Source organism: Cebus imitator, unplaced genomic scaffold (assembly GCF_001604975.1).
Source record: "Cebus imitator isolate Cc_AM_T3 unplaced genomic scaffold, Cebus_imitator-1.0 Scaffold358, whole genome shotgun sequence".
In the NCBI taxonomy this organism is placed as follows: domain Eukaryota; kingdom Metazoa; phylum Chordata; class Mammalia; order Primates; family Cebidae; genus Cebus; species Cebus imitator.
Genome location: NW_016107673.1, coordinates 1,342,668 through 1,354,923, shown reverse-complemented (window position 1 = coordinate 1,354,923; position 12,256 = coordinate 1,342,668). Strand labels below are relative to the sequence as shown.

The 12,256-nt window shown below is 39.9% G+C and overlaps 1 protein-coding gene across 4 annotated transcripts in view; it reads right to left on the bottom strand.

The window, feature by feature from the left end:
- ATL1 (atlastin GTPase 1) overlaps window positions 1–12,256 on the bottom strand; it is a 101,662-nt gene that overhangs the window by 66,103 nt on the left and 23,303 nt on the right. For 2 of the 4 annotated variants that reach the window (XM_037730773.1, XM_017506745.2), the window contains exon 2: window positions 9,290–9,462. In XM_037730773.1, the coding sequence (XP_037586701.1) occupies window positions 9,290–9,323 (34 nt within the window). In that variant the 5' untranslated portion in view covers window positions 9,324–9,462. Of the gene's footprint in view, window positions 1–9,289; window positions 9,560–12,256 lie in introns of those variants that run through there. The other 2 variants (XM_037730772.1, XM_017506746.2) reach the window with 2 other exon arrangements.

Genomic DNA, 12,256 nt, shown 5'->3' with positions numbered 1-12,256 from the left:
TCACCATGTTGACCAGGATGGTCTCGATCTCTTGACCTCGTGATCCACCCGCCTCGGCCTCCCAAAGTGCTGGGATTACAGGCGTGAGCCACCGCGCCCGGCCCACATTTTGTTTTCTATACAATTTAAGAAACTACTGTATTCTTTCATTTATTTATTTTTTGAGACAACGTCTTTCTCCGTTTCCCAGGATAGAGTGCAGCAGCATGATCATGGCTCAATGAGGCCTCAACTTCCTGGGTCCAAGTGATCTCCTACTTCAGCCTCCTGAGCAGCTGGGGATACAGGCATGCACCACCATGCCTGGCTAATTTTTGTATTTTGTGTGTGTGTGTGGAGACAGGGTTTTGCCATGTTGACCCAAATTCCTGGTCTTTAACTCCAGGGCTTGAGCAATCCTCCCACATTGTCCTCCCAAAGTGCGGATATATACAGGCATGAGCCACTATGCCCGGCTGAGAAACTAATGTATTTTAAAAAACAATTACTAGTTTGTGTTTTTTGGACCATAATATGTATAATTTTATGATGCCAGTAACTGAAAGGGGTGAGGACAGACATGTAAAGGAGAAAAAATTTTGTATGTTATTAAAATCAAACTGGTATAAATTCAAATTACAGTATTACAACTTTAGAATGTTAAATGTAATCTCCATGGTAACCACAAAAAATAGATAGAAATGTACACAAAGGGAAATGATAAGGGAATTAAAACACTACACTATAAAAATCAACATGTAATAATGCAGGAAATGGGAGACATAAAAGCCACAAGACATAGAAAATAAATAGCAAAACAAACAAAAGATGTCACACCTTATCAGTAATTACTTTAAATGTAAACAGATATAAACCCTCCAATCAAAAAACAGAGATTGACAGAATAGATTTTAAAAATAATCCAACTATATGCGTCTATAAGAGCTTTCCTTTAGATCCAAAGACACAAGCAGATTGAAAGTGGTAGGGTAGAAAAAGATATTTCATGTAAATATAAACCAAAAGAGAGTAGCAATACTAATATCAGAAAAGATAGCCTTTAAAAACAAAAAAGTTAACAGAAAACAAAGGACTGGTGTTTTTAGAGACAACATTTTGCTATGTTTTCCAGGCTGGAGTACAGTGGCTAGTCACAGGCACAATCATAACACATTACAGCCTCAAACTCCTGGGCTCAAGCAATCCTCCTGTCTCAGCCTCTGGAATAGCTGGCACTAGAGGCGCATACCACCATCCTTGGCTAGGACATCCTATACTAATAAAAGTTTGAATACAGCATTTGAATATATAACAATGAAAAAAATCTATGTACCTAGAAACACTGTATCAAAATATATGAAGCAAAAGTTGACAGAATTGAAAGAAGAAACAGTTCTATCCTAGGAGTTGGGGAATTCAATAACCTACTCTCAATAATAAATAAAACAAAGAAACAAAAAGGAAATAAAGACATGCAAAGAAATAGGGAACTTGAACAACACAATACACCAACAGACAAATACAGACACTCTAGCCAACAAAATTAGAATACGTATTTTTGTCATGTGTACCTGGGACATTCTCTAGATTGACTATAAGGGAAGCCACAGATTAAGTCTCAATGTATTTTAAAAAGAGATATAATACTAAATATTTTCTTCAACCACAACAGGATGAAGTTGGAAAGCAGTAATAGAATGGAAAACTGGAAAATTCACAAATGTGTGGCAATTAAAGAACACATTTTTTTTTTTTTTTTTTTTGAGACAGAGTCTCATTCTGTTGCCCAGGTTGGAGTGCAGTGGCGTGATCTCGGCTCACTGCAACCTCCGCCTCCCGGGTTCTTGCAATTCTCCTGCCTCAGCCTTCAGAGTAGCTGGGACTGCAGGCACATGCCTCCATGCCCAGCTAATTTTTGGTATTTTAGTAGAGACTAGGTTTCACCATGTTGCCCAGGCTGGTCTTGAACTCCTGAGGTCGGTAATCCGCCTGCCTCGGCCTCCCAAAGTGCTGGGATTACAGGCTGAGCCACCAAGCCCGGCCAACAACACATCCTTAAACAACAAAGGATCAAAGAAAAAAATCACAAGAGAAATCAGAGTATTAATTGCAAATCAAAACTACAATGAGATATCATATCCCATCCATTAGAATGATAACTTTTTTTTTTTTTTTTTTTTGAGGCAAATTCTCACTCTTGTCTCCCAGGCTGGACTGCAATGGTGCGATCTTGGCTTACTGCAACCTCCGCCTCCCAGGTTCAAGCCATTCTCCTGCCTCAGCCTCCCAAGGAGCTGTGATTACAGGTGCCTGCCACCATGCCTGGCCAATTTTTGCATTTTTAGTAGAGACAGAGTTTCACCATGTTTGCCAGGCTGGTCTTGAACTCCTGACCTCAGGTGATCTGCCCATGTTGGCCTTCAGAAGTGCTGGGGTTACAGTTGTCAGCCACCACGCGTGGCTGAATAACAACTATTTTTAAAAAAACAGAACAGAACAAGTGTTGGGGAGGATATGAAAAAATTTAAACCCGTGTGCACTGTTGATGAGAACATAAAATGGTACTGCCTCTGTGGAAAACAATATGGCAGTTCCTCAAAATATTAGAAATAGAATTACCATATGATCCAGCAATTCTACTTCTGGTTATATGCCCAAAAGAGTTGAAAGCAGTGTCTCAAAGCGATACTTGCACACGCATGTTCATAGACGCATTATTCACAATAGACAAAATATGACAACAACCCAGTGTCTGTCAACAGACGAACAGATTTTAAAAATGTGGTGTATACATACAATGTAATGCCATTCAGCCTTAAACAAGAAGGAAGTTGTGATATATTCTACAAGGATGAACCTTGAGGACATTTTGCTATGTGAAATAAGCCACCCACAAAAACAAAACTGTATCATTCCACTTACGTGAGGTACAGATAGTAGTCAAAATCACAGTGAAAGAAAGTAGAATGGTGGCTGCTAGTAGCTGTGAGCAGGAGGGATGAGGAGTTACTGTTTAATGAGCACGGTTTCAGTTTTGCAAGATGAAGAGTTTTGGAGATAAACGGTGGTGATAGCTACACAACAGTATTTTATTTGTGTACTGGTATCATGGAAAGTACACTAAAAATGATTATGATGGTAAAATTTATGTTATATGTATTTCACCACAAATTTTAAAAACTGGAAAAAAAATGTAGTAAGTGTATTTAAATCAGATAATATAAAAGACTGTTTTATAACTCTGAGGTAAGATTTTTTTTAAATTTAAAAAGTACAAACCATAAAGAAAAATATTGTTTAAATTGACTACATTTAAATACATAATGTCTATTTACTAAAATATACCATAGAGATAAAAGTCATGCACGAAGATGTAAAAGAGATCTATAAGACAATCAGCAGAGGACTTACGTGAAAAATATGTAAAAACAAACAAAACAAAACAAAACAAAACAAAAAAACCCACTCTTAGACAAAGCAAGAAGAAGAAGGGAACCTAATTTTGAAATGGGCGAAGAGCAAACAGGTACTGAGGAGGAAATATGAATGGACAATAAATATATGCTCACATCTTACTGGTAATCAGTAAATGCAGATTGAAACCACAATGAGATACCATTTCATATCTATCATAATGCCAAGTATGGTTAAATTAAGGATGTGGAGTGAACAAAATATCTTGTGGAAAAATGCATACTCTAGATTCCCTTTATATTAGGTTCTTTAACGTAAAACTAAATAATATATATTTTTAGGGATATATATTTATTTATAGCTAAACTGTAAAAATTATCAAGGGAATTAGAAATGTCAAATTAATGAAAGTGTTTACCTTTGGAGAGGGATAAGAACGGGTTGTCCTGGCCACGCGCAGTGGCTCACGCCTGTAATCTCAGCACTTTGGGGGGCTGAGGCAGGTGGATCACCTGAGGTCAGAAGTTTGAGATCTGCCTGACCAACGTGGTGAAACCCTGTCTCTAAAAACACAAAAGGTATGTGGGTGTGGTGGCAGGCACCTGTAATCTCAGCTGCTTAGGAGGCTGAGTCAGGAGAATCACTTGAACCTGGGAGGCGGAGGTTGCAGTGAACCAAGATCACATCACTGCACTCCACAGCCTGGGTGACTGAGCAAGACTCTGTCTAAAAAAACAAAAACAAAAACAAAAATGAAAAAAAAACAGGTTATCCTTAAGGAAAGGCACACAAGGAGTGACAAAATATTGATAATATTCTATTTCTTCAGCTGGGGGGCACAGGTGCTCGTTATTCTTTTTTTTTTTTTAACTGAACACATATGTTTTATATGTTCTTTTGTATACATATATGTTTCATAAGAAATTTTTATGTAAAAGAGGAAGATCCTTCAAATCTAAAATCTTTTTTTATGACTGGAAGTACCATACAATGGATCATTTCCCTGGGGATCATAGGTTCTGCTTATACTGTTAACCACTGATTCTAAAGATAATAAAGACTCTAGAGTCTGAAATGAAGCAAAGGTATAATCCATGAGTCATCAAGACAAGGTAAGCAGATGTTAAGTATAAAAAATATATATATATATAAGAAAAGTGTATTTGAAAAGATGCAAGGAAGGCAAATTAAGTTTTAAAAAATGTAGGGAAGGAAAATCTATAGTACATGTCTTATATATAGTACATATCCTACAGTACATGTATGACCAAGTAGAAATTTTTTTTTTTTTTTTTTGAGATGAAGTCTCGTTCTGTCACCCAGGCTGGAGTAGATGGCGCGATCTTGGCTCACTACAACCTCCGCCTCTCAGGTTCAAGTGATTTTCCTGCCACAGCCTCCCTAGTAGCTGTAATTACAGGCTCGCATCACCATGGCCAGCTAATTTTTTTGTGTTTTTTATTTTTTTTTTTTTGCTTTTTGTTTTAGAGATAGGGTTTCACCATGTTGGCCAGGCTGGTCTCAAACTCCTGACCTCAAATAATCTACCCACCTAAGCCTCCCAAAGTGCTGGGATTATACATATAAGCCACCATGTTCAGCCAAGACCTAGTAGAAATTTTATATTGTTTTAGGAGACTTAGGTATATAGAAAATGAGGTAGGTAAAAAGGGATAAACGGTCTCTTTTCAAGAAAAATAGAATATAGCCAATTGGAAAAGAAAGAAGATCATAAGTACACTCAAGATTGTTTTAAATCTTTCCTCAAAAACAGAAACCTAAAAATTAATTTTCTACAAATGCCTTTTCAAAAAATGGGCAGCTACTACACTTACTGTGAAGCTAAGATAGTTCTTTTTAAAGGCAATCAAAGCTGATACTTTAGTGAAGATACTATTTTTCTAAAGCAATTTTCACTATCTGTTTCCGTTACACTGTAGAAAACTGGTATCCCAAGTTTTTAAGCAATTTTGACAAAAACAAACAAACAAAGTATGCATTTCTGTTTTGTTTCTGGTAGTACTTAAGCTCTAGCCCAGCAGGGAAAGACTGCTTTCTGGGCTACTGTTTCTGATACTCATCTGTCCCGTTTATTTTCCACACTAGCACATTCTTTGCCTACTTCTCTAGTCCAAGTGACCAAGTTTATAGAGCACTGATTTCTTATATCAGCTTAATCCTAGATAAGCTTGCCTTGGTACTTTTTGGCATACTATTCCCTGTCCTAATCACATGGACTGTGGAAGCAAACAATTCTGAATTTGAATACTAGATCTACAACCTAGAAACTATGGTACTTCTGGCAAGTCACTTATGCTCTCTGAATCTCAGATTCCTTATACATTCCAATGATTAATAATAATAATGCCTATTTGGGAATAATTGACTTTTTTTTTTTTTTTTTAGACAGAGTCTTGCTCTGTTGCCAGACTGGAGTGCAGCGGCACAATCTTTGCTCACTGCAACCTCTACCTCCCGGGTTCAAGCAATTCCCCTGGCTCAGCCTCCTGAGTAGCTGGGACTATAGGCACACGTCATGCCCAGCTAATTTTTTTGTATTTTAGTGGAGACAGGGTTTCACGATGTTGGCCAGGATGGTCTCGATCTCCTGATCTCATCTGCCTGCCTCAGCCTCTCTAAGTGCTGGAATTACAGTTGTGAGCCACTGCACCTGGCCAAGAAATGACTTTAATATGCTTCAGTTTATTCACATGTCTTAAGGGTAGATTTAGGTACAGGTAGTAGGATGCTCAGTTCTACTCAGAGACTCACTTCCCAGTTGTTATCTCTGGGTATAGTCTTCAAACACCACCCTCAATTCTAGTAGTCAGCAGAGATGCTTTTCTGCTGTCCAGCCTGTAAGACCTACAGGTCTCTAGCTACTAAGATAAAAACTACCTGTAATATGGTCCTTAGGGTCCTTATCTAAATTTTAGTTCTCGTGCTGGTTTTGCAAATATCTTTCCTGCCCTTTTCTTGGGAATCACTGTATGTTCCCATTGTGGATTGCTTACCCTAATGCCTTTTTCGTTCTAACTTGTCTTGAAAAATACTTACTTAGCTAGATAAGGTCAGTTATCTGTATTCTTTTTTAAGCTGTCATTTTTCTCATGAGAGACCTCTGACTACTATGAGGCTCTGTTTTCTCTATTATCCTCACATCCCACCCAATTCTCTCATAAAACGTTCCACAATATCATGTTATAGAAAATAAATTAGGAAAAAAAAACCCAGGTTCTAATTTCAGTCCTTTTACTTATCAAATACATGACTTTCACCAAATCATTTAACTTACCTCTGAGTTAGTTTTTCATCCGCAAAACAGTGATAATAGGTCCTAAGACACATAATTACTTAAAAGGTTGAAGATCAATGCAATAATATATATGAATATGCCTTGAAACCTCATAGTTCTATAATATAATACAGAAGGTATTAACCATTCAACAAAGAGATAGAATAGTGGTGAAGATAAAGGAATCTGAATTCAAACTGTCAGAACTGGACTCCTGGCTCAGTCATCTACTAGCTCTACCTTTTAATATGTAAAATGAGGATTATAGCGCCTATTTCATATGACATTAGCTTAATGATGTTGGCTACCATTGCTGTTACTAACTGCCTACTATGTGTTAGGCATTCTACTAGATACTGGTAATAAAACGGAATTAAGACTGACAGGGCTAACATCTTTGCCAAAACCTCTATCTCCTACACCATATACTGTGTTTTCTAAGTCATTTACGTCATATATACTTTAGAGCAAAGAAAAATCTGACTAGTAAAGCATTTCAGAACATCAGGATAAGATTCCAGAACTCCACTATTTCTTTTCTATAACAATTTCCAGTGAATACTCTAGTGATTCTAGTATTTCTTTTCCTAATCCATCACTTGAGTTGACACTTTCCTGACGGCTTCTCGGTAAACTACCTGGGACGTTTCTATCAAATGTAAATAATCTAACAGTATTTCTCAAAGTAACATCTAAAGACTATCTGCTTCCAAATCACCTAAAATGCTAATTAAAAGCAGATTCCTAGGTGCTATTTCAGATCTATTGATTCCAAAGCTCTGGCTTGAAGATGGGAGAGTCTGCATTTCTAATAAGTCCCTGTGTGATTTTTATGAAAACCCAATGTGAGAACCAAGTACCTAAAAGGAAAAAAACTTCCACTACATAAGAAGAAAAAAACTTCCACTTCATAACCAAAGGAAATTCTGAGCAATAATCCAAAGCCTCATGAAGGAGAAAAATTTTAATCCTCAGAATAAATTTTCACATGCCTCTGTTAACAGGGTGGAGGCAACAATTCATGGAGATTGAGACCAAAAGGTGGCTTGAATATGTGCATTTTAACTGTGTGTGTTCAATAAATTTATATTCTAGAGGTTAAGAGAATGGGTGGAAAGGGGACATACTGCAAATGCTTAATTAAATTTCAGAAGCAAAAAAAACTGTATTGCAATAGTCACATCTGTTAAAACTGGGGTTTCATGATCTCAGAAAATGGAACCAAGTCATGACAGACCTCCCTGCTCCACCTCTCCATGCCTACCACAAACCTTGGATAATCTCTCAAATGTAAACCTTGCCTGCCGGAGGTCAAGCTGATCCTGTGACCATTACAACAATCAGAGGCAAAGAGATACACGGTCTTTTGATTAAAGTAAACGGAAATAACCAATTAAAATTTACATTTGTGCCTCTTGGTCAAATAAACAGTTATAGAAGAGATCTCACTGAGACGTGTAAGAGAAACAAGCAGCTCTGAACTTTTCAAATAACAACAATTATTTAAAATAACAATTTCTAAATAACAAGCTAATGAACAAAATATTTCTTTGCCCGCCAAGCCACAGTGGCCTGAGACACTCTCTGGTTCAGATAATAAAATAAATGCCTTAGAAAGCTTTTGTTCCTAAGATGCTGATGAGTTTAGCACTGTGACTGCAAGAAGCCGGGAACCCACAACAAAAAGACGCCCAGCCTACCCACACTAACGGTCCAGAACTAGGTCTGGAGCAGCAAGGCGGGCGGGCCGCGATTTCTCCCGCATCGCTGCGCCCGTTCTTCTCCGCCTGCGTGAGCACCGCCCACCCACTCGCGGTGTGAACATACTGGGTCTCGCCTCTCCTTTCCCCTCCCCTCGGCCTGGTGCTGAATCATGAGCCCAATGCCTCCAAAAGGTAAAATCAAAGAACAAAGCCACCCTTGGGGCTAATCTGAATGGGGTACCAGGTCGGGGTGGGGCAGAAGGCTGGAAACCACAACTTTGCTCCCCTTCTTCCCCAGGCCCCCCACCCAACCCCCAAATTAAGGGGAATACTGCAATGCTCAGGAATTCCCAAGAGGGTGGCCCTTCTCCCGGTTGCTCGGGTCTGCCACGGTCCGCCTCATTGTTCCAGCGCGCCGCCCGCCGCCAGGAGCCCGCGCCTTGCAGGGCCAGTGAGTTGGCGGCTCCCTGGGAGGGGGTTGGGGCTTGGCCTGCTCTAGATCCCCAACCCCTGACCCCTCTCGGCCTGGTAACTACAACCCCCTGCCCACCCCCATAGCCTTCCTCCCAACCGATCGCTAAGGCGGATCCCACAAGTCCCCGGAGGCGCCTGGTGGGTGCTGTCCAAATGCTGGGAGGAGGCGGGAGGGGGGTGGGGAAGAAGGAGCTGGAAGCCCGGCCTGCGCGAAGCTGCAGCCCTGGCCCGGATAGCGCGATTCGGTGACGCGGGTACCGCTCGGCCATGGTTCCTCCGGCCAAACGGGGAGCAGCTCGGCTACGGCCCGTCTCCCAGCCGTGGACTCAGGCACCGAGCAGCCCTTGGCCCTCCTTGTCTCCAGAAACAGAAACCGGAGGGCCAGAACCCATGCAGGCTGCAGAAGTTCTCATTTGCTACTCACCCCAACTGTTTCTGTCCCTGCGGTTCTTGGCCATGGTGGTCCAGGACCTGGTGGCGGTGAGGCGCTGTCACTGCGCTCGCTGCCTTCTCCGGGGCCGCAGGTTGCTAGCAGTGGGAGGTTCCGTGCCCGCGCTGGGCGCAGTTCGCTCAGACTCTGAGGATGTTGCTGTGGCGCTGGTGGGAAGGAGTGGGGAGGAAAAGGGAGGAGAAAGCAGATGAACCAAGCTCAGCATCACAAGCCCGAGTTCACACAAATACCAGCGTCACACCCTCCCTACCTCAGCCCACCCCCAGAGCGTGAAGACAGTGATAGACCATGTACTGCAACATTTTCAACGGAAAACACACACAAATAAACAGCACCCCCCTCGCCCACACTCTCAAAGAATTTAACAGCTTTATCTAGCCACAGAAATATACAAAGCAATATACTGCATGATTCTAGATGTTCAAATACCTGTTTCAAGCACAGTTATACATTAGTACAAATGAGCTGGCAACATTTATATAGCCAAAGTAGCTAAAATAATGTGCATTTATCTACCAGGCACCCATTTTTTTTTCCACTTTAAAAGCAAGGTCATGTTAGTAAAGAGGGTGTCATGCATGCATTTTTAAATATATATACTGAGTAGTCTGTCTTAGAATAGCAAAATTTATATCAAGAAGATCAAGATAAATGAAAATTGTAGATTCATTATTATCTATAACTCAGCATCCACTGGGTAAAATTTCAAAGATAAGGTCCAGACTTACAGTCCAATAGCAATTATTTGAGATAAAGTCATACTACATAGTCTGGGTGGGCCCTGACAGCCATAAAGGTTGCACACAATTTTGAACTAAAAAGAAAAAAAAATACTCTCAAAATATTCTCAATCTCTCCTTTTTCACTGCTTTCTTTGTCTCTGCTATAGACTTAGTTGTTTTCAGTAACCTGGAAACACTGCCCTTTTATACTACCTGACCCTCAAGATAGCATCATCCCATTCCTTACAGTGTTCTCCTGCTATTTGGTTGTTACCCACACTCTCTACTGATCGGTTCTTAGGAGATCACTGCCAGCCTCTTAATTACCAGATCCATGATCTCTGCTAATTCCTAATCGTAAGCAACTCCTCACGCTACATTCTTTCAATGTAATTTACTATGATGGCTCCAGACAGGACCTCCTCCATGCTGATGATTCTCAAATCTATACTTTAGTCTTCCACCCGCTATAATAGAGAACATTATAGCAGAGGTGTGTTTACAACTGCCTGAGGTTATCCTCACATTGTTTTCCCACTGACATTTCAACATCAACATATCTGAAAACAAACTCCCCAACCATTGCCGAATCTTATGCATTATATTTCAGTTACTGGTTCCAGTGACCGCAGAGCTGTGAACACTGTAACCAAGTTTATATTATGGTTTTAAAGAGGACTGTGTTCAACAGAGTTGAAATGACATTAGTGAAACAACATAGTAAGACAGACTTTATCTCAGCCCTGTACCTATAAACCAAGTTCACAGAACAAAAAAAAGTGTCGTCTGCTTTTCTTCTTATGTTCCTTTACTTTCATTCTCAGCTTACATTCTAGCCTAAAAATCCCTTTCATGTGAATCCCATTTTTAAGAAAGTACAATATATTACACACACAAAAAAAGTTATATAATTCAACATCTATGCCTAATTGAAAAAGAAATTAATTTTTAAAAACCTGTTGCATTTATAATTGGTAAGTAATCTATGGGTTAATACTCTGAAACTATGTGAATCACACAAAAATGCTTAAATAAAACATAGCCCTCTGTATATGACTTTTTGTACTGTTGGCCAATAACTTTTCATCCACTAATTTTAGCATCCATTGATCCTTGCCTGAATCAATTTCATATTAGTGATTTTTAAATGGAGACTTTAAAATAATTATGTCTCCCCCCCTCACCCCCAAGACAGAGTCTCCCTGTGTCACCCAGGCTGGAGTGCAGTGGCGTGATCTCAGCTCACTAAAACCTTAGCCTCTCAGGTTCAGGTGATTCTCATACCTCAGCCTCTCGAGTAGCTGGGATTACAAACGCTTGCCAGCAGGCCTGGCTGTTTTTTGTATTTTTAGTAGAGACGGGGTTTCTCCACTTTGCCCAGGCTGGTCTCAAATTCATGAGCTCAAGTGATCTGTCCACCTCAGCCTCTCAATGTCATGTCTTTTAAGTTAAGTAGCTGGCATTCCCTCTCCCACTTTTCTATGTTGAGTCCCACTATAAACTAATGGAGTGTTTTTTAACAAATTGTGTTATTCATTACCATTCTTTTTTAATGCCTAAATTGCTCTTAATTTGGCCAAGGGTCAGCTTGTGTGTCCTTTTAACATTGTCCCTATTTGTCTTTGAGCAGATCCCTGTTTTCTGGTACAAAAAATGTTTCAAGTGTCCTTTGTGTTTTCCCTGTCTTAGAACTAGAATAGCCATTTCTCCAAGATGCTCTGGCTACTTTTTATGCGAAAAGGTGTTTAGAAACCAAGACGGGGGTGCTAGTTGTGCTCATTGCTGGCTGAAGTATCGCTGTTTCTAGACCCTTTCAGTGGACATTGCTAGAACACATTTTTTAAAATCATAAGTTTAATCTACTCTGAAGAAATACCTTCAATAGTATGAATATATAAGTATACATGGTTATTTACTACAGCACTTTTTGTTATTGTAAAATACTGGAAACAACCTAAATGCCTATATATAGATGAGTGGTTAATACATTATAATACACATATACAGTGAAATGCTATGTAGGTATAAAAAAGAATACAGAAGATTTTTATAAGCTAATACTGAGTGATTTCCAGAATACAAGGTTAAATGGGAAGGAAAAAGTGCAAACAGGGCCGGGCGCGGTGGCTCAAGCCTGTAATCCCAGCACTTTGGGAGGCCGAGGCGGGTGGATCACGAGGTCAAGAGATCGAGACCATCCTGGTCAACATGGTGAAAC